Source organism: Microcebus murinus, chromosome 1 (assembly GCF_040939455.1).
Source record: "Microcebus murinus isolate Inina chromosome 1, M.murinus_Inina_mat1.0, whole genome shotgun sequence".
NCBI lineage: Eukaryota > Metazoa > Chordata > Mammalia > Primates > Cheirogaleidae > Microcebus > Microcebus murinus.
This window is the reverse complement of record NC_134104.1, coordinates 56,583,203-56,608,766: the sequence shown is the minus strand read 5'-3', so window position 1 is coordinate 56,608,766 and position 25,564 is coordinate 56,583,203. Positions and strand designations below refer to the sequence as shown.

General features: G+C 45.7%; 1 protein-coding gene across 2 annotated transcripts in view; it reads right to left on the bottom strand.

The window, feature by feature from the left end:
• Positions 1-25,564, bottom strand: part of BOC (BOC cell adhesion associated, oncogene regulated) — a 71,294-nt gene that overhangs the window by 29,026 nt on the left and 16,704 nt on the right. For both annotated transcript variants that reach the window (XM_012787502.3, XM_012787504.3), the window contains exons 2-3: positions 5,144-5,323; positions 4,195-4,473 (exon numbers count right to left, since the gene is read on the bottom strand). In XM_012787502.3, the coding sequence (XP_012642956.2) occupies positions 4,195-4,473; positions 5,144-5,240 (376 nt within the window). In that variant the 5' untranslated portion in view covers positions 5,241-5,323. The remainder of the gene's footprint in view (positions 1-4,194; positions 4,474-5,143; positions 5,324-25,564) is intronic.

Below are 25,564 nucleotides of genomic sequence, written 5' to 3'. Positions count from 1 at the left end.
GAGAATTAAAGAATAGGAAAAAAGTTAAAAATAAAAGATTATGTGGGAGTTTATCTGAATGGAAGATGACTAGAGGTAAGGGATGGAGAACAGGCTCCGTGCTGGGCGCCGGCTCTGAAGGGGCGGCTGTGGCTACTTGCTGCGCTGTGCCGAGAACAGATCTGAGCAGAATCGGGGTCCAGTAAGGAGGATGGCACCTACCGGCAGTGTCTGCTGTTGGTTCAGGAGCAGAGTGTGGGCATTTTGAGCCATGTAGAGTGGTTGGCCGCCTGGTGTAAAGCTTGCAAAAAGAAAGGGAAAGGGAGTGCAAGGAAGGAGCTCAAAGTCAAAAGTATTTGAAAAAGGAAAAATCAGACAAGGTGATCTGAAGTGAGGCACTAGCAGAAAGAGACACTTAACAAAAATAAAGTTTAGGTTAAACAGGAAAGGAAAAATTCCCCACACAGGAGAGTGAGACGGGCACCTCACCAGACCATGAGGGCGGCCACCATCCACATGGCCAGGACAACCTGGATTGGGGGCGCTGGGGGAGGGGAATGTACGGGTGAGACTCCTCAGGTGGCTCTTGTCTTCTGGCTCCCTTTTACCTGGAAACCAAGAGCTGATGGCACCAGGCGGGGTAAAGTCCAAGGAGACCCCCAGCTCCCATCACTGGAGTAGAGGAGGCTAGGCCAGGAAAGTTCTGCTAAAGGCCTCCTTCCCACCCAAGCCCTGGAGTCAGGCCCTAGGCCCCCTCGCCTAAAGCTCCGAGTGATCTGTAGGAGTTAGAAGTTAAATGCTGAGCGTGTGGGGTGTGCAAGGGTGTGCAAGGGTGTGGGTGCAGCGCGCTGGCAGGCCACTGCCCAGCCTCTCCTCTGAATGCAGACCCCGCCTCGGGTAATCCCACCTACCGCTCAGCCTCCCTCGCACATCAGCCAACCAGCAAAACACAGTCCCCATTCTGCTCAGGAATGTGCTTTCAGAAACTTAATCTAACGGCTGCGTCCGGGCCAAATCCCCCAGTGGCATTAACCCAAAGACAGCACCCCGTTCTCTCGCCTCCAACTCCCCCGCTGCCTTCCCGCCACCCCGTCTTTGCCTCCTCCAAGCTTGGGAGGCCACAGTTCCACCCCAGCAACTCCCTCTTCTCCATGGCGCAGCCCCAGGGCCCGCTCTCCCCAGCTCCAGCACTCTCCTTCCTTCTCATCAGGCCCAAACATTTCACTTCTGATTCATGTCTAAGTGACAAGCCAACAGTTCTTGGCTTTCAAACAAGTCTCGCTCAGCTTCTGCACAAGCCCCTTCTTCTCTCACTGTGCCTTGTTGGGTTCCAACCAGACACTTCCCTTTGTCCTCTCTGCCAACTGCAGATCCCTTCAAGCACCAGAGAAACAAGCAGCCAGGAATATTTTAAAAATAAAGGCTATAAATTGTCTCTCCTCACACACATACACCTTGAAGCAGGAGGAGGGCTCCAAGATAAATCTTCCACTCTCCAACTCTCCCTTCTCCAAACAATAAAAGGTTCAGCCTGGCTCCTAATTAGGCCCAATGAGCGGTTATGGAATTTCTTGAGTCTCCACAGACGCGTGCTGCCCATTTGCAGATGAAACCTCCCTCCTGGGTGAGCAGTGCCCTTCAAGGGCACAGGCGTTGCTGAAAGGCGCTCCTCATTTGTAATGAGGAAAACACAGGAAGCGCCCTAATTGCCCAGCAACATAGGAAAAGGGTTCGGTACATGACAGTGGAAGGTGAAGTTCTAGGGCCATTAGTAATTGGGATCATAATCCTTGGCGGGGGTTGGGAGGAGGGATTAACGAGGAAGGGGCATGAGGCAACGTGCTGGAGGGATGGATACACGGTGCACACATATGAAAAAGAATGCATCGCTTGTTCACTTAGGATGAGTACACTTTGTGTACTTTGTACATATTTCATACTCAATAAAAAGAAAAAGTAAATTATGGCCATATGGCCAATGGAAAATGCTTATCATATAATATCTGGGGGAAAAATAGGAATAGAGAATGTATGTTCAGTTTCTATAATGACATCATTGCAACAATGTAAAACTGTGGGTATGGATAAAGGCTAGAAGGCCATACTCCAAAAGATAATGGTGGTTGTAGAAAGATGGTGGGCATAGGGTACATTTTATATATGTTCTAAACCCTCTATAATGCAATTACAATTATAATTTTAAAATATTAAAGTGGAGGTAGGAAGTACAGCTCTGACCTCAGCCCTTCCTGATGTGATGAGATGACCACATCTCCCACCCTCCACCCTCCTCACCCAAGCCTCCCGGGGCCTCCCCATGCACACGCACAGCTGGAGGGGAGGGCCCAGCACCCAGGCTCCATGGGGGCTCCTTCTGCCACAAAGGGGGGTGGCTCCCTGTGTGTGGCTCCAACATGCAGCCCAGAGGCAGCTGAGGACACACCGCGCCTTTCCCCTGCGGAAAGGGCAGGGCTGCTTGACTGTTTCCCAAGCAGGCAGGAATACTGCCGGCAGCCTCCGCTCACTCTCCCACGGAGCGAGGCTTCTCCAGAGATCTGGGACCCGAGGGCAGGGAGGGGCTTTTCTCCCTTGCTTTTCCACTTCCCCATCTCTCCCCACTCTTCTCCCAGCACTCACGCCTCACTCATCCTAGGACCCCACCTGGGTTGGGTAGAGGGGCATTTCAGAAGTTTGCTGCCTTAGGTAGGACCCATGATATAGGCACACCGACCTCCTGTAACCACGTCACCCCTGAGAGCCATGACGACGGTGACGTGGAAGCCCAAGGCAGGGCCTTCAGGGACGAGGGGCACTGCTAAGTCATGAGGGAACAGGTCCTGGAAATCTTCTCAGAGTTTAAAGGCAAATTCCACTATAGTCTCAACAAGTTTCCCTATTTTCTACACTTTAGGCTCTAGGAAAGGGGCCAAGTTGGAGGCAGTTCTTTAGGCTCAGCATATAAGAATGGGTATTGGGGCTGCCTTCAGTCAAGTCTCACGATCCCATATGTATCATGGGTGGGAAAACTGATAATGTACGTATTGTGCCTGGGACATAGCACACACAGGTGGCAGTCACACACAGAGGTGGTGTGTCTGCTGCCCACGTCCATCTGGCCGAATACAATGGGGCTTAGTTGGGGAGACTAGGGTGGCAATTAGGAACTACTGTCCTGGACAAGACTCCTCTTCCAGCCGTGACTGTGTTGAGTCATGTGGCCCCTGCTTTGCTCCATTGGGTCCTTACAAGATACACTACTTAAGTTATTTTGTAAAAACTATGCCTCGCTTTCACAAGCATAAAAGAAATAAGAGCAGTCATGCGGACAATCTGGCAGGAAGTGCATGAACATGGAATTCACTAGAATTATTCGGTTGAGAGGGACCCTGGAAGCCATTTGGCCCTTGCTTTCCATACGCTGGCCTGAGCACCTACGTTATTTGTAATGTAATCATCAGAGAAAGTAGAGATCAGAGATAACACTGATTCCATATCACAAATAGAATGTCTACAGACGTGATGATTTTAATAAACTGAGGCAATAACATAAATAAAAGAATGGCAAAACTGAAAAAAAAAAAAGAAAAAGAAATGGTAGTATAAAGTTTTGTCATTCTCTTTGACTGAACTGTCACCTGATCTCTTCCTTCCTTCTCTTCTCTTTATCTCTTTGACAATTTCCTTTTCATCACATTCTAGTACTTACATATCAGGCCCCTGGAGTACGCTTGGTCCTCCGAGACAGGAAGCCAGATCTGGGATGGGCAGGCTCTGTTCGGACTACAAATTGCCCCAGCTGAAGCTCTGACTGTAAGCACTGAAGAGAACGGAGCAAGGGGGCTGGGAGGCGACTGGGCAGCTGGCACACCGCACCTGAAGCCACAGGTGACTGAGAAGAAGGGCACAGCACGGCCCAGCTCTGGGGCCACAGAAACAGTTCGGCCACGTGGAGGGCACCGACCAGTTTCCCTCTCTGTAGCCACGCTGCAGACACAGCCCCTACTCAGAGAGAGGCTTCCCAGGGACACAGGTGTCCCCCACCACTGGGGATCATTGGGCAGCTACCGTTCGTTCTCTCATATGAAATTTCAGCAGTTAAGGTCCCTTTTAGGAATGATGCGGGCAGGAAGGGTGGAGCAGGAGGGGAGTGGGGGAGGGGAATGTGAGAGGGGAGGGGGGACTGCACGAGGCAGAGACTCAAAGGCGTAGACTCACTGGCTAGCGTCACAGGGGCTGGCACACTGGCCACAGCCCCCGCAGGCATCCGGGCCACACACTGGTAGCGTCCCACGGTGTGGTTGCTGAGGGCAGTGATGACTAGGGTTCCATGGGTGATGAGGACACCCAGAGCATCATCTGAGCCATTCAGCTCCTTCCCGTTCAGGCGCCAGGTGACGTTCATCCGCGGAGGCTCCACCACACAGCCCAGGATCACAGTTCCTCCGAGCTTCTGGACAGTGGACGCGGGCTGCACGGTGACCTGAGGGACCTCGTCTGGAGGAAGAACAGGGAATGCAGCAATGAAACGATGCCCCCCCAAAAACCAACATCACCTTTTCAGAAGCATAGCACTCAGGCAGTTTTTCAGAGTTGGGCACCAAAGGAGTTGATCTTTCTCTGAGTAACTCTACTGTCTTGTCCATGTCCCAACCTGTCTTTGTCCCCGGGCACATGAGCGGCAGTGTGTCGTAAAGACCAGAGATTGGGCTTCGGAGTTGGGCACACCCGGGTCTGATCCCACTGCCTCTGCTGCTGAGCCATGTGACTCTAGCCTTGTAAAACCTCAGTTTCCTCATCTGAAAAAGAAGCTAATAATATAACACTTGTCTCTGCATTTCTGTGAGGCTTACAAACAATGCCATGACCTCCTATGATAAGAGCACAATAAAAGGCAGCTATTATTGTTATCACTTTTTCCCCTCCTCCAGAATATCTTTGAAATGAGTAAAATACCAAAATACAACCAATCTAATGCTATTGTGATCACTTCTCATCTGGTATTCTTATGTCCCTGAAGGCCAGTGGGAATGAAGTATTCACTGAATCCAGGAAGAGAAAGGCCTTTTTAAAGAGTTATGGCAGAGCGCTTAACGCTTCCATTTGACGTTAGGGGCAAAGTGTTCTTCCCTAAGGGGCGGCCGAGGAAGGGAAGGAAAGAACTCACTCAAGTCAGCGAAGCAGCCTGCGGTGGCTAAGAGGAGGTAAGCCAGGGTGACCCCAGGCGTCCCTCCTCTCTGCGTCCTCGCCATCCCACGCAGCATGGTGTGTCACAGAAGGTCCAAAGCCAACGTCCCATAAGCCGCCGGGGTCACTCAAAGAGGTACCGCAGTCCCCTGTGACACTGCTGTGAGGGAGAAAAGGACAGAAATGACCGTGGTGAGGGTGTCCGCGATGCCCCTGTCATAGCCACAGGGCCCAGCTTTGAACCTCGCTCCCTGCTGGCAGCATTCAAAGTGGAGACCTGGTGGTGCCGCTGGGAGACCGAAGAACACTCTCATGCCATTTCTCGGCTAAAAGAAGCTTCTCCTAAGTTGCCCCCTGGAGCTCCTTCCCTCGAGCTAGAAGGCGATTCTGCTGTGGTAAGAAGGCAGAGCCCTGCCCAGTGGACCAACAGCACCAAGGACAGGGGAGCACAGGACGTAGAGAAGCTGAGACCTACAGCCACGTCCAGGGCACGGGCCAGTGTTATTCTTACCATTGCAGGACGCCAGATGTCCACAGCCACGCGGCATGCCATGCGGCCAGTGCAGGCGACCGTGGACGCGCTGTGTGCGTGTAATGCACACCCAACGAGCCTTAAGGAGGATGCTACCAACCAGTGAATCCTGACGTCTCAGGGACTCGTGAAAGCTCTCCTGCTTTGATTTTCCTCGCTCTATCCCTGTATCCCTCTGATCCCTTTTATTCCTGGCACCTGTATCCCTTTTATTCCTGGCGTCAACCTGCTCTCCTCAGCTTGTCTGCAACCTCGACTCCCCCAACCACACGCACAGCCAAAAGTCCCACGTCCGCCAAGGCCCCCGCTTTCTCAGGGCACACAGCCTTGTTTCAGCTTCGCTTGCTGCCTCCCACTTCTCTCTGCCCCTGGTGCTGGAATTCTAGACTTTTCCTTCTCTACAGAACCTGTGCTCTCGGCAACTGCCCAGGTTGCATCTCAACAACATTTTCAACGACAATTCCTCTGGGGCTTCAGACCACGCAGCCCTTCCAGCCCCATGACGACACATCTCAGCTGTCACCACCACCCTCTGACCCGAGCCTAGAACGTGAGCGTCTCCCCTTCCATAGCATTATTCCTTTGGCCTCCCTTAAGCTGTGATCTTTAAATGATTTATCAAAATCACATAGGCGAGCACGTATTCTAACACACACACACACACACACACACACACGCTCTGGCTTAGCCAAAACCAAGATTTTACGTCTGTGTGTTTCACCGATGGGTTTACAGAACCTTAACAAAATAGGAAGGCGTATCAACACCCTCGTGAGGCAGGGAGGCATTAGAATGAGTTTAGGTAACATTTAACACAACCTTCCAATGATCTGGACAGTAGACCATGCACATGTGGCAATATTAACAGTATATTTCCAGGAGTGTGACATACATTCAAAATGTTAGTTCTTCTAGACCAATTTATCTAACTAGAGACTCTTTTGAACATTTATGGTCTCCATTGAAAAATCAGGGAAGTAGTTAAGCTTCTCAGCTGAGAGATGTGTTGTGTTCCAGCTGCCTGCACAGCTTGTTGTAAGAGGTGGTCTTGGGCCTTTCAACCCCTAATACTCCCCACATAGGGAACTCTTGCTCTGTTCTAGGAAGTGCCTGGCATTTGCCTAAACCTTTCCCTTCCCCAAGGCCCTGTGGCCCTCTGGCTTTCTGCCTGACGGCTGAGGGAGGGAAGAGGCCCACATCTGCTCTGCCCAACGAGCACCCTCCAAATCAGACCTAGGATGCCAGGCCCCACATGATGTTCAGAATGGTTTCCAAGAAAGAGTTCTTGACCTTTGATTTTTGTTTCCTCTCTTTGCTTCATGACTTTGACATTGGAGGACATATAAGACTCTTCGACTGCTCTGGGAAAGGACAAGGGGACATTTTCTAAAAGGTGTTTGAAAGACATTTTTTAAAGAAACTTTTCAAAAGTTCTTTCCTGGCAAGTTAAAATAATTGCCTGTTGGTGTAGACAGAGCTTTTGCTCTTTTTCACACAATCCAGTGAATCAAAGGGCCACGTTATTACCAACATGCAATTCGTGAAAGCTGCAAGGGATGTGAGAATGGCTGGGAAAGGCAGTGGTGGAGGGAGGGAGTGGGTGCCTGCTACTACCCCAGGTACTGCTAAGCTCTGGGCACAAGGTATCTCCTTCAATGTTCACATCAACCCTGCAAAGTCGGGACTAATATGTTCATTTTATAGGTGTGACAACTGAGTTTCAGAAGTTAAGTAACTTGCCCAAGATTACATATCTGTAGACCTGGATTGAAACCCAGGTTAGCTGATTCCAAAGTTCTGTGCATTTAACCACAATAGTAGCCTTTTCCCATTTTTTCCTATCAGGGTTCTGTACCCAGTGGGTATTTAACCAACAGCGTTGGAGTAAGGGTGATATAGAACAGTGAGGAATTTAATGGTGATTTCTAGAGGAAAAGTCTGTACCAAAGATCAAGCTTTTAGTGTCCTCCCAATTTTCCAGATACTTGCTTTAATTCTCTAATCTACTTTTCCCCAGCGAGATAATGTACTTATATAGGACACTGTATGAGTTCCCAGTTATGGGATTTTAGGGAACTCGCTTGTTAATGGCATGCCCCAGTTTCCCCAGCTCCTTAAGGAGACTGATAGCAAGTGTTCCTTCCATGCTTCAAGGAAGGCAGGCAGGAAGGCAAGAAAGGAACAAAGAGAGAGAGAGAAACAGAAAATGAATACAAAGTAATAAAGGGCAAAAAGAGAACAAGCAGACAAAGAGGGATGGGAGGGCTGTTTCTTATGAGCACAGGGTGGCTGCAGAGGTGTTTGGGTTGTAAAATCGGCAAAGGTTTTACTGAGGAAATTCAGCCCAGACCCCCTCCTGCTTAACAAGGACCAGCCAAACAATTTCTGTTATTTCTGCACCCTCGGTAATTTATAAGGTTCAAAATGGAAACAGATCCACTGCTGCTGCCAGCCACCAGCCAGCCTTTAAAAGCAACAGAAGAAAAGAATGTATTTGGGGAGTGAGAGGGGGTGAGAAGATGCAGGTATCCAAACAAGGAGAGAGGAGTTAACCCGTTAATCCCCGTCATGGAGTTGTAAGCAATTACCACTTTAATGACCCCAAAACAGGATATGTGGGGTCCATTCCTGTAAAAGCAGAACTGTAACCAAAAACAATGGGTAGATGGGGATGTCTGGAGATATCATGCATCTTAATTTAGCAGCTGGGGAAACTGAGTCACCTTTTGGACTAAGTTACCTAGTACATTTGGTCTAGAAAGATAATCCTAAAGATTTAAGTATCTGAGAACTCTGTTTTAATGTTAAGGAAAAAAGGCAAAAAAAGGCTTAAGTTGGAGAAGCTAACTGCAGTGTAACTTTGTCCCACTGTGAAACGAACCAGGTACAATTGCAAAGTTCAGTGAAGGCAACAGTAAGGCCTGTTATTTTTCTTGGCGATGCAAAGTATGTCTAGATCCTTCTTATTTTCTTACGCATTTTCTCAGAAAAAGAGGAGAAATCAAGAAAAAAAAACCAATGCAGAGGAAGGAAAATGAATTTTTGCCATGAATTCCTCACTGAGTCCATTTTAAAGGGTTATTTGGACAAGAAAAAGGAGAGAAAATGTGTCTGAGTAGTTTAACTGCTGACATACACGGTCCCCACTGAAATAATCTCCTCCAAACAGATGTTTTTGGAACTCTCCAAAAACAACAACAACAAAACACACTTCTGGGGTTAAGACCCCATCATGAGAAACTGTTGCCTCAGAGTATTTATTTTTCGAGAAAATTACAAACAACTGAGAGTCGATCATCGTCTGGAGGAGGCCAGCTCCACCTCATCCCAAGAGGGCTGGCTGACTAACTGACCAAGGGTGAGACAAAGCCACACGGGCCTCATCCCCTGGACACCCACGCCACAGCAGCTGCCCCAGAAAGGGAGGCCTCCATGACCTAAAACACAAAGCACGCCCTTTGCATGTCCCAAGACTAATAACAAAGGTGAGCTGAATAGGAGAGAGTGTGATCTGGCAGACTCCAAAAAGAGTCTTTCTTAAAAACACTCTTCTAGTGGCAGGAATGAGATGTGACCAAGTCTTTTGTTCCAGCTGAAAGGGGCCAGCTACATGGGGAAAAAAAAAAAAAAAAAAAAAAAAATATATATATATATATATATATATATATATATATATATATATATATTCCTGCTCCAGTTACATATTTTTTGTATGTTCCCAATTTTGAAGAGTAAGATTCACCTTTCCCAGCTGTTTTTGAAGGCAGAGAAAAGCTTTGCTCCTAGAAGGTGATGTCAAGTATTTGGGATGCAAGTGTTAGCAGCTCTTTTCTCAAAAAAAGAGGGTGATACTCCTGCAATGGGGGAAACATTGGGGAAATGAATATGTGAGTTTAGACAGATTTAGGAGAAGGGATTAAGAAAACTTATCAAAACATCATGTTGTATACCTTTACATATACACAAAAACAGAGGTCATTTTTACTTAAAAAATTGTACTTTATCCACAGATCTCATTAAAAGGAAACATTTTAAATCAGGAGGGACTTTAGAGAAAATAAAATAACAGCTTAGCATGATGCCTAATGCTTCAAGTGTTATAAATGATGTGTTTCAAGGCTGAATGAGACTGAGTGATTTGCAGAAGGTCTCCCAGCTAATTAAGGAGAGAGATTTAAGGTTACAAGTCAGGTCTTCTCACTCCTAGTCCGGTGCTTTTTTCACTATCCCAGCACTGCCTCCCAGCAATTTGTTTCTGAAGCCATATTAACCAAATGCTTAGAATTGGTTTTAGAACTAATTTCAGAATGTTTCTGAATTTACTTTGTTATGCATAAAGTAATGTTACCTGGATCATTATCTGTAACAGTAACTTCTGTGTGATCATTTTTTTCTTTTTTTCTTTCATCATCTACATCCTAATCTATAATAATCTCGGCTGTTCATTGCACAAACCCCTTCAATAGAATTTTCTGCAATAATGGAAATGTTCTATTTTTTGTTCTTTTTTTTTTTTTTATCATGTCCCAAATGTGTTCACAGGAATAGAATTGTTCTATATTTGTGCTGTGCAAAACACTAGGTAGCCACTAGCCACTTGTGACTATAAAATACTTGAAATGTGGCTAATATCACTAAGAAACTGAATTTTTAATTTTTTAAAATTTTAACGTAAATGTCTATAAAGGGGTAGTGGTTACCACATTGGACAGCACATCTGGAGCATCTTACTCAGACCACTCTGATGTCAAATGGGGAGAATAACATTGCTTTGATATTTGTAAGTATGAGCTATGCTCTAGCCAGCCTCTAATATTTCTTATCCAAATTTTGTATATGATTCTATTAACAGATAGTATTGTGATTTAAAACTTATTAATATTATTGGAAAAAATATTACTGTACTCTACCACATATAAGACAGCATACAAGGCACTATGAGTACTAGAAGATAGATTCAGTTCTTGGGAGCTTAAAGCAAAATTTGGTATGTAAGCCCGCTGGTACCTAGCAAGCACCCACAAACTCCTCTTCATTTCCCAGACTCTCAGCAGTGAGCTTAGGGGCACCTGACTAGTGCTGGCCAATGAAGTGTAAATGAACTGGCATGTGTCATTGCTGGGCCACAGAGGTTAAGAGCTAGCGAGCCACTTTATCTCTTCCTGTCCAGTCTGGTGACCACATCACATGGTGCAGACAGCACAGCCACAAGATGGAAGCAGGCAGCTCAGGATGCGACATGAGATGAAATAAGCCCTTGTTGCACAAAACTACTGAAGTTTTGGGCTTAGTCTCCTGTAACAACTTCAGCACTCTTTAATACCTTCACCGATCTCTACCTGAGTCACAAAATGAGAAGCAGCAAATCAGAACAGAGGGAGGAGAGTGTTTTCAATTGCAGGTATACAGAAAAGGTTTTCTATACATAGGGGTTGAAACTGGACCTCTTGGGGTATGTGTATGCGAGGAGGACAAGGCCACTGTAGGAAGTGACACAGAGCAAGTGGGAAAGTGAGTCTCGTGTTTGCAAGGTGGTGCATGAAGTAATCAGGCTGTCATGGAAAGCTTATCTGGAACAGTGATCTCCAAACTCTTCTGATCCTATTCCCTCATAAGTAAAAAGTATTCTGAGCAAGCATCCCTAATACATGCATATTTTCTTACTTACAAATTAAATGCATGCACTGCAAAACTACAATTTTAAAAAGAGTTGGTAAAAGTGCAGCCATTTTTTAATGACTCCTTAATCATGACTGTTTTATATCATTAGCTAGTACCTTAAGGCAGAATGCCTATTTAGGATTAGGATCATTGCTAATGATATGGATATAATCTCTTTCAAATAGTCTGCTCGAATGTAAATTATTTTGTTGACTTCTCATCAGATGCGATTCCATTATCATTGATTTTACTTCTTAATGTGGCTTGAAAAGGGTCAGCTCTGCTGTGTTCTTCCTGTTTGCATGTACTTGGATTATCAGCATTCTCTTCAACCCTGTTTCTTTGCAGCAATTTCTTTAAGCCACTTGTCCTTTTGTGAGAGTTAATTTAGTTAAACTAAATAATATAATCTGTAAATCCACTTAATGGAGAACAGGAAAACTGGAGAGTGAATGAAGGAGAGAGTCAGGTCCCCACTGCCAAGCTGTCTACACACGGAGACGCCTTGGATACTACTGTGACATGTGAAACCTAATATACTGAATAAAGGCACAACCGCCAACCCCTATATTAAAGATCAGCAAAGCTGAATTGGTGAATTCCTTTTTTGATGGACATAAACATTAAGGGAATCTCCACTGTTTTTTTCCAGTGCTCCAAGGAAACTGCACATTTTCCCCTTGGGAGCCTGCACCTCACTTTGGAGATTAAACTAGAAGAATGAAGAAAGGACAGGTAGAGCATTGAGATTGGGTCCTGCTGTGGAAGTCCAAGGCAAAAAGTCTGAAATTAAACACAGACAGAGCAGAATTAGTGATGACTGCTGAGCCAGGGAATAATCAAAGTGGCCTTTTGGGGTGATTCGCAAAACCTGGGTTCCCCTCCCTGAACCCAAAATGTATAACAAATTGCCAACCAAAAGAGCCTATTTCCACTCAGGCAGGTGGGACATCCTCACCATCGAGACCAGGGGGCAGGAAAGGAGCCTGCACAGCATCTTCCCTCGGGGAGAACCCCCACCCCACCCCAGAGAAGCCACCTCTGCCATGTGAGTCCAGGAGACTTCTTATCTCTTGATTTACAACCTGAGCTTTTGGTAAAACATATCTAATCCTCTCCTACCTCCAGCACTGGAGGAAAAAGTTACTGGGGAGTTTCGGGGAGTTTCATTTCTTTGTCACACAAACCTCTTCCCAAAATGACCTCATTTCTTTAAAGAGATTTTTTTAAAAAAAATCTACAAATCTACCCATGGGGGCAGGGACTTTATTGCTAAACTGGAAAAAGAGAAAAGGAAAACCACTTCCTTTCTTCTACGCTCCCTTCTCAATTCCCCCACCCCTATTCCATATAAATTCAATTTGACAACCCTGCTAATTGGATAAACGCAGCTCCTACACTCCTAGAAGGCCATTCCCTTTTCTTTTTTTTTGTTTTTGGAGGGCTCAAAACAGGGTGATTGTGCTGTTCTTTAACACGAATTCCATCTGCTTTATTTCTCTGTCCATTCAGAGCTCCTCCTGAATATTTATGAGCCTTCCCTCCTCGCCTCTCCTCTTTCTACCCCACCTCCGCCCTCCTTCCCCCCTCAACCTCTCTCTCCCCACCCTGCCTCCAGCCTCCTCTCCCTTCTCTCACAGCCAGGACAAAAACCTTCCAAATGGCCCCCCCTCCTTGCTTTAGATAAACACAGGCAGTGTCAAGTGTGAGGAGTAGGGGGGCTGGGGAGGGGGCCCAACTGCCAGTCAAGCCCCTGGCCCTCAATGCGGCCCAGGGGCCTACCCTAATCTGCTGCATGCCTGCCATATGGGGGCTGTGTTGCCCCGGGAGACACTAACAGGCAGAACGGAGCTTAATAGAGTCCATATTCATTGTAATGCAGTGAGATAGCTCAAGGCACCACTGCCCCTTCGGGTCCAGTTCCATTCTTCTGTTTCCCACTTTCTTTCTGTTTTTCCTCCCTTTTTCTTTCTTTCTTTCAAAAGGACCTGGTCCCCAGAGAGCTCTAATCTGGAGAGGCCAGGCTGGTGGAAAGGCTGGACTTTGGGGTTAGGAGTGAGGACACGATGGCGGTGTTGGGGGGGGGCCGCTGGCCTTGGGGCGGGAAGCAGTGAGAAGCAGGAACTGGGGAGAGCAGGGGGGAGAGGGTGCAGCATCCACACAGGGCACGGAGCACGTGGTGCTGTGCGTGCACATGTGCCAGGCTTCAGCGTGTGCACACGTGAGCGAGCGTGTGGGTGGACGGTATGGTCTCTGGAACAGCACTCACCCGTCAGAACCTTTGAGGGCAGAAACTTTCTTATTTATTCAGCCACCTATGCCTAGGTGTTTCTACACCCTCTCCCTTGCATCCCCACCCTATCCCCATTTCAATCCCAGCCAAATTAAGGTCATTAAAGCCAATGACACCTACGGCCCCAGGGTGTCAGGCCTGTGGCCAATTCTCAGCTTTCCAGTTGCCTTGAAAAGTCACAGGTGTGGCACTGGGATAAAACCTCTTCGGAAATAAATCCAGGCAGGGGCAGAAGACCCACCACCCTGCCGACTTTGGCCCCCTTCCTCTCCAGCTGGTCTGGCGCTGAGGAGGAGGTGACAGTTGTGGTCTGCCACAGCCAAGCTAAGAGCACAGGGGGCCTCTCTGCATTGAAGGCTGTCAGCAGGCTGGGCTGTCAGCAGGCTGGGCCTTGTCACAAGTATATCTGCCCAAAGTAAGACTCGAGGCTTCCTGAGATCAGAGGCCACCTTTCTCCAGAGCCCAAAAGAGAACGGGGAGGCTGGAAGGGAAAAGAAAGGGAACAAAGTACATTTCTTTCAACTTTGCAGAAAAAAATAAAATGCATAACCAAGATATGGTAGAATTCCTCAAAGAATAATCAATTTCATAATTTTTAAAACAAAGCTATTTGTTCTGTGAGTGTAAAAAAAAATCACAAATTGTGATAGAAAATAAAGGCAAAGAAAAACTATAATGACTTTCATATAGTCTCCCATAGTTGAAACTTCAATCCTACGGTATCTGGCACACAGCAGGCGCTCAATAAATGGATCTGCACGAATGAACACATGCTCCCAGAGTTTTACTACTGCTGACAAAGAACTCGGAGCTCTTTACCTGACAACCACAGGGTCGGGGTGGGTGAATGGCTTCCACTGCAGTGCCGTGATACCCGGCCACAGTGACGTGAGCATCTCACCGGGGTCTTCTGTTATCCCCTCTCCAGTACCAAAGTCAGGTAGGCTAAGTCAGATGAAACTGCTAAAACCAAGGCAGATACTGGTGCTTATTTTTGATTGTTTTTTGCCTTCCCAACTCAATATATTCTACATTCCTAGCTTTTACCCCCAACGGAGAAGCATCATAAATATTTGGTTTCCTAGCTCAACCCAAAGCCCTATATCCTAATAATCCTACAGGGAATGGTACACTGGATATTTCAAGAGCCAGGTATAATTTCAATTACTGGCTCTGAAACCTAAAGAACATCTGGTTATCTGAAATGCTATCCGGAAGCAAGCCTCAGCTCCTCCGTCCTCAGTCTCCACTTCCTAATGACACTGGAAATCTTAGAGAAGCCAGAGTGGGGGAAGACACACAACTGAGCAGGGTCTTACAGGACTTTGAGAGCACTCAGCCTCCCTGCAGGAGAAGCCTTCCTCTGTCCAACTTATTCTTTCTATATAGTCCTACTCCAGGCTATTTTGACCCAGCATAACACATGTGTTGCAGAGGAAGGCTCCACAAAGGAGTGAGTGAGGATACCTGAAACTCCATGAAAGCCAGTCTTGGAGCACTTTGGGAGCACCACAGAGCAGCCACGCTCTTCCCAGCCTTCTCTGTGATATGCAAGTTGGTCAGTGATCTTCCACTCCAGAAGGCCCTAGGCACCGTGTTCTGAACCTGGTGATAAGTGCATGCCAGCCATGTGGACTGTAAGCATAGAGGGGATGGGCAGAAGTAGCCCTAACAAGTCTGTGCAGGAATAAAGATACATACTATATGAGCTGGAATGGCCAACTCATAAGGAAAGCAGGGGCAGTCACTCTAATCTAGACTAAATCCTGCCTTTCACATCACTACTCAGAGGACACCCATAAATGACCTGCTTGTACTAACATACTCAAACTCATCTACTCTTCTCGTCTTCCCTAAAGCCATGAAAGATTCACCATCCACTCAGCTGCCCAATCTTGGGCTCATCCTGTCTCCTCCTTCTCCCTGATTTTCCACTCCAGTGTCTTATCAGTTGTATGGACTCTAACTCTGGAGTGAGCAGTACTGTCCAATAGAAATATAATTCCAGCCACATATGTAATCTTAAATTTTCTAGTAGCCACGTTAAAAAATAGATGAAGATAATTTTAATAATATCTTTTAACATGATATATCCAAAATGATCATTTCAACATATAAGCAAGATAAAAATTGTAAATGAGATTTTTGTTTTATACTAAGTTTTCTAAATCTAGTGTGTATTTTACATTTACTGCACATCCCAATTCAGACTAGCCACATTTCAGGTGCTCAAGAGCCACATGGGTTAGTGGCCAATATGCTGGATAGCACAGGTCTAGAGCTCTCCAACTGGCTGTCTGGCTCTGTCTCCTCCCCCTCTTATCAGCCTCCACATTGCCATTTGCCTTCTTTCTAGAATGTCAAGCTCACCTAAAGAGTAAAAGTTGATAAACAGGCAGCTACCATTCATTGAGCAAGTGCCTCCTACAGGCCATAATCATAATCATCCAATGTGACATTCTCACAGTGGCCCTATAAGGTAGGTATATGACCAACCCATTTTATAGATGAGGAAACTGAAGTTCAGTGATTAAATATCTTATCCAAGATCCCAAAGATGGTAAATCTCAGAGTCAGGATTTGAACCAGGTCTGCCTGATTCTAAAACCCTTGGTTCTTTTCACTCTATCATGCTGCTTTATGTAACTTATGACATAATATTAATAGTTGATGAACTACTATGCAACTATTAAAACTGGAAATTATAAAGATCAAATAGCAACATGAAAATAAATGTTGAAAGGATGAAAAAATATATAGATCTCATTTTGTGAAAAGCAAGTGAGCATTTGGGTGAGACCTGGAAGGGAATATTAAAAAACAAAACAAAACATTTGATTTGAAAATGAAGAGGAATTATGAGTGATTTTTTTCCCCTCTTGGACTTCAGTTTAAAAACAAAAAAAGGAAATCAGTGAATAGACCCACCTTTGATAGCTCCCCAACTGAATGTGATTAAATAAAATTCAAACTCTGTCATAAAACCTTCCTGGTTCTTTATAACTGAGCTCCAGTCAACCTTTCCCATGTCTTCCTCCCATAAACCCTAATATCTGGGCAAGCTGCATTTTCACACTCTGCTCCTTCCACCTGAACCACCTTCCCCTTCTCCCTTCACCAGTTTCACCAATGGAACTCCTAATCATCTTTCATGTTTTATATCAAATTTCACCTCTTTATGAAAGCTCTGTGGCTGCTCCTCATTCTCGTAGCACTTTGCAAACCTAACATAACATTTCCACAATGATTTATGGGTTCTGATCATGAGTCTGTCTGTAATATGCATCTCATCTCTTCCTCCTGACCCCAGACTACAGACTCACTGAAGGGAAGGATGTGCCAAATTTACCTCGGTAGCCCTCGCATCTAGAAAAGCCTTGGCTCCTCACAGGGGCTTATTCAATGTTTGCTCAATTAAAGGGTTTAGTTGAATTAGAAATCTGGGATTGAGAAGGAATGTTAACCTGACCCATGAACATGTAAGGGAGACACACAGAGAAAGATACACCGTTATCAGTGGTGGAACCAAGGGTACATTTCTGGAAGAAAATACCTAACTGTGATCTTTATTTTTCAAAACCAAAGGATCCCCAGATCCGTGTGGGCAGTCCCGGAGGGGAGCCAAAATGTTGATGAGGTTCTAAGCTATTTAAGGACAGAAGGCTGCACCCTGTAGATGCTCCTGTGCCTTGAGGTTTCATTCAAGAAGGTTTTTTTCCCCTTGTCATCTCTTTTCCCAAAACAAATACCCAAATAAGCTTGCAGCTCCAGGCTTCCAACACAGCCACATGGCTACAAGAGAATTTAATCTATGACATTTCACACCTGCGCCACTATCACCAGATAGAAGGAGTCGGGCAAAGAGGGAAGGAGGAGCAAGAAGTAAGAAAGCTGTGGTGTGAGAAAGAGGACAGGTTCAGGCCTGCAGAGATATAACTCAAGAAAGAGCATGGGAAGGGAAGGAAGGAGGAGAGCGGAGATGTGGGAGAGGCAACTGGATTTATCGAGCTCCTACAATGTGCCAAGCCCAGTGCTGGTTGCTTCAGATCCATGATCACTTCTAATCTTCACCACCAAGGGAGTGTTACTGTCTCCATTTTGATATGTTATCAGAACCCAGTTCTTGCTTTGTCACATGAAGACTTTAAGGCTCATCTCAAATTTTCATTATAGACAAAGCTTCTCTACCAAGTGACAATGTTGGAACTCAGCAGGATCAGGCACTACAGAACCATAAGCCTTATGTTTGGTTATGAGCTCTGCTACTTCTACCCTTGATTTAAGGAAGTTTTGGATGAGTTCCTTAATTTCCTTGAGCCTTAGCTTACTCTTTGTGAAAATGAGAATGATAATACCTACTTTGATGAGCTGTTAAAATAGGGTTAATGAGATAATGTGCAAAAGCCACCTAACACATTACTGGCACATAGCAACTGTAATTCTGGGGGGCAGGGGTCCTGGAACTTTTCTACTGAAAGCAGTCACCTGAGGTCTAATTTCATGCAGTGTCATTGCCACCTGGTGGGCTTGTAGATTAATGTCCTTTAAGACCTAAAGACGTAGCATTTTAACAACTCTAGACACATGATATCATCTCTTTGTTCTTTCCCATACAAAATTAAGGAATGGACTGACTGATATTGCTACCCACACACATACATCAGAAGTTCAAAATACTTTCTTGTTGGTTGCAGTGGCTCACACCTGTGAGAGCTAGCAATTTGGGAGGTGGAGGCAGGAGGCTCACTTGAGCCCAGGAATTCAATACCAGCCTGAGCAAGAATGGGACCCTGTCTCTACTTAAATAGAAAAAAATTAGTTGGGTATGGTGGTGTGCCCCTGTAGACCCAGCTCTGGGGACACTGAGGCAAGAGGATCACTTGAGCCCAGGAGTTTGAATTGAGGCTGCAGTATGCTATGATGACACTGCACTGCTATGATGACCATACTCTAGCCCAGGCGATAGAGTAAGACCCTATCTCAAAAACAAAAAACATTCTTTTTTGGAAAAAAAAAAGCAATACATTTTATAGATCCTTACAACAGCCCTGTGGGATAGAGCTCCATGGAGAGTGCTCTAGTGTTCCCAACTCTGTGGCCACAGGTGGTTCCTAATGTCTCAGTCTACACCCAACGCTAGTCAGCATTTACTATCACTTAAGTTAATAACCTCTCTCCGCCCCCTTATGCCCTCTCTGCACTCTCTTGATGATGATAATGACAATAATAATCATAATTTCTCTGTAGTGCCTCTACTTGTTCAGAGAGAAAGGGGGAAATATCTTCATCAGACAGTAGGTCATTTGGGACAAGAAGTTAAGGAGAAGTGTTTACAGAAAGGCAAACATAACCCTATAATCCCTCCCTGACCCCCACTCCCAGGCCCAGAAAGGAGCTCACCTCTGACCTCATTCTGTGAGTGCACAGAGCCACAACAAAACCACCTGCTCTTTTTCTACCTATCTGTTTCTAATTACAACCTATGACAATGAACTAAAACGCTAATATAGTGGCTGGAGAGCAAATAGGAACATCTACTTCCAAATCTTCTAGTGCCCTGAGTTATCAAAACAGCCAATGTCAAAGGAATTATGTAGAGCCTGGGTAGACAGTACAAAAAAAAAAGTATATAAACAAACTAGTTCCAGGACCTGAAGGGCACTTAAGGCAGATCTTAAAAGCTTAAAGTCCTGCCTTTTAGGACGCAGGAAAAACGATCCCATCTGACTAGCGATCTGAGTGTGAACTCAAACTTTGCTATCATGAACAGGCTCAGAGGAGGGCTGGAGCACTGATTCCAGCTCAAAGCGCCTACTGACATCAATGGAGCCTGAGAAGAGTAGGGTGTATTATCCCAGGAAATATCCAGGGAGCAGGCAAGGCTCAGCCTGCGACACACACAGAACCACAGAACAAGCATTTCCTCAAACTATCCACAGAGGTAACAGGATTTGGCTCAGAAGGAGAGGAGGAAAAACAAGGGCATTCTGCCTAGTATTCATGCTGAGAAGAGCAGACAGAGTAGCCGGCAACCCTGAAGTCACTCCTGATGTGAGGTACAGGTGCCTGGAGTGGGCAGCAGGCAGAATTCAGGGCAGTTCGGCAAACCCACGCTGAGCACCCTCTAGTGCCAGGCACTGTACGATGGGTTGAGGGTACTTAGAGAAAAACGAGGCACAATCCCCAGTTCACAGATAGCTTAGGACCTAGTCCATATTCAGCTTTGACAACATCTTTCCATTATACCAAAATGGAAAAGCAGCATGGCCTCAAAAAAAGATGAGTCACAAGATAAACTGTGTTACTAAGTGTGTTACTACGCGCAGGCCAGGAACCAGAACCACTAGCAAAGGCATAAAGGCAATGATAAAAGAAATGTGTGTTCAGGAGGTTGACTAGGGTTAGTAGAAAAAAATAATAATTAAAAAAGGTTTTAAAAAATGTATATACATGTCCCTATAAACATCCAGTCTCGGGCCTTGCTCAGTACATTGGACAGTCCGTTCTCCAGTGTGCCCCTTTCACAACTCCTAAAAGAATTCTCCTTTCTATAAGCCATATTCAATCCTCACATAGTCATGGAAGATTCACCAAAGTTTGCGGTTAAGGCAGGAAAAAGCCTTAGAGCTAACAGAGGTCTATGTGCCAGGATCTCCTAAGCTTTATAGCTATATCACCTACACTGTCATTCTTACACTGCCCTGTAACTTGTTTGTTTATAAGTCTCCCTCCTTGACCCATAGTAGGAACTCAGTGAGTGCTTGCGAAGCTGTGAAGACCTCCGACTTCCAAGGTCTTTTCCAGGCCTAACCTCAGTCCATTGGGTTTGGATCTGATGAACGTGCCATACCCAGGCCAGAGGCTCCGGCTGCAAAGTGGAGCTTGAGCAGGGGAAGCTGACATTGGAGTACCTGACAGGCCTATTCCTATCTCCCTCAGGGATTTGGGTTGGGAGCCTACAGTGGTTCTTTTTCCATGAAGAACACAGGAAGGACACAGGTATTTTCAAGCACGGGGTAGGTGAGGCGAGCTTGCAAAGGAGGAGGCGGAGAAGGAGGATGTAAAGAGAAGTAGGTGCCTGAGGAAGCTCATTGCCATTGCACAGGCAGGTCTCAAGTCCCCATGCTATGTCCGGTAGCCCAACAGTCAGTGGCTGGGCCCCCAGAGCCCAGCATGCCATTAATTATTTAGGGTCCACCTGACCACTAGACCAAAGGCTTAGGAATGGCAATGATTTTATTCACAAAGGCATCTTCAGCATCTATCACAGGTCTACTCACTAAGCAAACACCTGCAGAATGAATGAATAATGACCTGAGACACAAAGGTGAAAGATCACGGTGGCGAGGAGAGAGAACCACAGTCACATGGACAAGGAGGGAACTGCTTTCTTAGTAGGAGAAGCCGGGCATTTAGCAAGCTTTGGGGGTTGAAAGACTTACTTTGATTTCCTCCATTAGTCAGGAAACATAATTACCACCAATTCCAATTAGGCTGTCACTGGCAGTCACTCTCTGTGCCTCCTTCCTCATGATGATGAGGCAACCAACGGCACTAGGCCCACGTCTATACCCTCCACATGACTCAAACACAGGTCTCGGGTGCTGTGACCCGGACTGAATGAGGATCAGGCTGCTGGGTCTTATCCTGCCTGGTTCCGGGGCTGATTCAAGCAGATGCCAGGCAAAACTAGCCCCAACCTCTGAGACACACACACACACACACATCAACCTCAACACGCTCATGCATGTTCACAGGAAATCTGAAGCATTCAAATGAAAAGCTAAGCCTTGGGGTAAAATAGCTGAAATGCTGAAGTCAGGGCCAAGATGGGAGATGAGAAGTTACCACTCTTTACTTCATGCCTAACTGCACTATAACACAGACAGTGTCCTTTCTAGACTTTTCTGCAAGCAAGAAACCTTTACCCTGAACTTTAAGAGGAACTAGTTTGGTACAGGACAACGAAATCTATCTCACACAAGGATGCTGAAGGAAAAACATTATATTAGTAAAGCATCTATAACAACAACTGGCACAAATGTCAATAAACTTAGAAATTTTTAACAACTCCTTTTAGGGTTACTTTCAGAAATGTTTTCATTAGTCTGATTCTTGCTGCAGATTCATCCCCAGTATTTCAACAATAGAAGTGTAAGAAAAGGCAGTATCTCAGGGGTTGGACACCCCCACCCAGACTCTCCAGTATCCTGCCCTGGGCCTGCACACTCTCCACCTCTAAGACAGACAGACAGGCAGATACACACACTCACACGCAGCCTCACACAGCAAATGAGTCCTGCTCCAGCTGCTAAGTATGCTTTAGAATCATGACAGTTTACTTTCTTTCTCATCTGACCTCATACAAACCTACTTTCTTCACCATCTCCCTGACCCCCAAATATATACATTCAGTCCCCCACCTCACTCCTAATCTTTCCTTTCTTGGTTACAAAGCTCTTTTAAGCCACCTAAAACTTAAATACTCATTTGGAAATCTGAAGCATGCTCCAGTTGGTCTGTCAGTCAGTCCCTGCCTTCTGGGCAGGGAAGGAAGTGGTGGAAGCCCCCCACCCCAACCCCTGCCAGCTCTCCCCAACTTGTGAAGCCCAGTGGCCTTGGTGCAAGGCTGGCACATGCAGAGAAAACAAACACATGGAGTCTTGCCAGCTGGATCAGGCACCACTGTTTACAGCAGGAGCAGAGTGTGGGGAACTGAAGAGGCATGATGAAGGGAAAGAGCAGAGGGGGTGGGGATAACTCTAGCCTCCTGCTCCTAGGCTCCACCAGCTGCAAAGAAGATCCCCTTGCTGAGGTTCTGCTATTCCCAGGTGCAGGGCAGGACAGAGATCCATCATGGGCGTGACTAATACTATCACTTTGCTGCAGGCAAATAGTGACAGTCCTTGAGGGCGGAGAGCCTGCTATCTTGCACATTAGGGTATCCCCAGCATCAATCACAATGCTTGGCACACAGTAGGAGCACAGTAAGTATTTGTTGATTAAGCGAACAAACTGTTTTCCTGCCTATCCCACAAGATTATAGTTGGGGGGCAGAGGTTAGTGGCAGAGAGGAGATTAGTGATGAATGTTCAAAAAACTTACCAGATGTTAAAATATGCCACCAAAAACAATTTAGAAAAATGCTGTATTAAGAAAAGTTAATCAGGTTTCTTCACTGCAGGCCTTTTCAGAGCCTTTAATATGCTATTATGCATATTATGCATATCATGAATCACCAAGAGGGGGACAGAGTATGCCTTAAAGTCTGTAATCACAGGCTTGGACTTATGTGACCACAAGCGTGGACTAATTTGATAAAACTACCCTTTTTTCTAGAAGTATCCAAAGTAGGTACTTAGTATCACTTTTGTAATTAAATAGGCAAATTTGGAAAGAGGGGGGAAGCTATCCCAGAATATTATCATGTCATCACTGAAATTTTATCTTCGCATTGGCCTGGGGGCCTCATTTCCCAACAACCTCTTTAACCATCAAATGTTCTTTGCCCCATTATCACATTTAAAGAGTTTGCTGAGTCTAATCTCCATTAACTCCTTTGGTTTATAAAGAACATTTCCCCTAATTCCACTTGCTTTCACATAATATTGACAAATATTTTAGACAAATGAAAACACATTTAATATTTTGTTAACAATCTTTTTGTTTTGTAGAGACAGGATCTTGCTATATTCCTCAGGGCTCAAGGGATCCCCCCACCTCAGCCTTCTGAGTAGCTGTGACTACAGGCACACACTACCATGCCTGCTGGCATTTTGTTCACAGTATTTACAGATCTGAAATTACCTTGTTTAGTAAATTGTATAAAATACACCATCTAGTACTTAGTTTGCTAAAATTATCATGTCGAGTGTGTTAATGTTTAAAGATCGCCTTTTTCCTACTAAATTACCAATTCCCTACTGATTTGTAAGAGCAATTAAAAGTTACTGGGATTTACTGAATGCATACACCAGGCTTTGTTGAAGTATGAGATTGAGGCACATATTTAGAATGAAAAAAAGCCATCGATCTTAACATAAAATGAAGGAAAATATCTTACCATTTGTTTACCTAACATGTGCAAGACAATAAGCTAATGGACATGCATTATCTTGTCTAACCTCTAAACAGCTCTTGTGTTCTCATCGCCACTTTACAGCAAGTGAGACTCACAGAGATCAAGCAAGTTGCTCATCAAGTAAAAAGATTCAAAGCCAAGGTTGTCTGCCTGCCCTGCCTGCTGCTCTTGGTGTCCTTAGTAGTTTTAGGCACATGTACAACATGTCTTCAAAAAAGGAACTAAGGGAGGCAAGAAAAATATTAATAGTAAGCCTGAGTTAGAGTCATTCATGTTTCAGGATATATTGGTTTGGCAGATTCCCACAATGCACTCCGCATCCGAATTCCTGAAGATGCGCTGTACCTGCCCTTCTGAAAGTTCCCCACACCCACCCAAGTCAGCCCTGCATGTCTGAGTACCTAAATACTGTCCACAGATAGGTAGCAGCGCTTTGAGATCCAAGTTATATGCACCAGCATGTATTGGGAGACAATAAAATTCTTCCCATTTCTTGATCTGGCCTCTCTCATCTTCCTTCTGTTCTTTCATAACATGAGATCTACAGCTCCCAATTCTGGCTGCACAGGAGAATCACCTGGGGACACTTGGGAACACAACAGTGTCTGGATACATCTCAAGCAAATTAAGTTAGGACCTGTGGAGGTGGGCCTAGGCCTCAGTGTTTTCAAACCTCTTTCCTGGAAAGTGTAAAGTGCAGCGAGGGTTGAGAACCACTGTGCAGGTGTCTCTGCCCAGTTTGGAGGGAAATTTTGGTAAAAACCGTCAGCCACAAATACCCTGGTTACACAGGATGTAATGATTGGGATTGAGAGTTTTGTATAAAGATGCTCCTTACTATACTATTTTACAGAAATTCTTGTAATTTTTAAAGCTAAAGTAAATATTTCTCATTCCACAAATTGAGTATCAATATATTTTAAGGAAGAAAACATTTTTCCCAAAAGGCTTCTCTCAGATTTCCCCAGATATTTTCTGGATTTTCATATTCCTCGCTTTTTTCCCCACAGAAATAAAGACCCCAGAGGAGGCCGCCATTGTAACAAGTGCCTATTTTGGGGGCCAAGACAACCTTCACAGTAGCAAATGTGGCACTCAAACAGGTCCCTGAGCCACAGTCACTGCTGCCACCTGGGCCTATGACCACTTACTTCTGGGGGCAAGGGTGAGGTGGCACTGAGGGAGATGTTAGCAGGGTAGGGATGATTTGCAAGCTTATGCCAATTTGAGCACTTGCACATCAAAGCCTGAGAAGCCATCAGTGATTCCTTTCACAAAGCCAGCACAGGCCCCATGGCTCCCAGACCACCGAGGGGAACAGGTATTGGCTATCCAGGAGTCCCACAACACCAGGTCAGACCAGAGGGCTTTGGCTTCACTGAAACCCGCTGTTTCACAACCCAAAGGGTTAACAGCACAGCCTTTAGCTCTGATTTTCCTACCAGGGGAGGAGACAATCCCCCACGCCCACCTCGGAGCCCCAGCCCCGCCCCCTCCCGGCCCTCCCACTCCAGGAATGAAGCTGCCTGCTGCCCAACATACACCCAGACTGGTTTCATCTCCTTCCAAATCCATGTTGTGTCTTAACTTCTGCCAAGAATAAAAATTAAAACACACACACACACACACACACACACATCATGCATGCATGTATGGGAGGGGAGGATCAGGCTGGAAGTTTAAACTGAAAAAGACCGGGGAGGAGTGGGGAGGTGGGGGGCAGGCTGCCTGCTCAAAGTCAGGCCCTTGGAACTCCCCCAGGATCGGCTAGTAACAAGTCCTGCTTGAGACCTCTGCCTGCCCACCCCAGGGTCAGATCTGAGGGGAAGTGTCT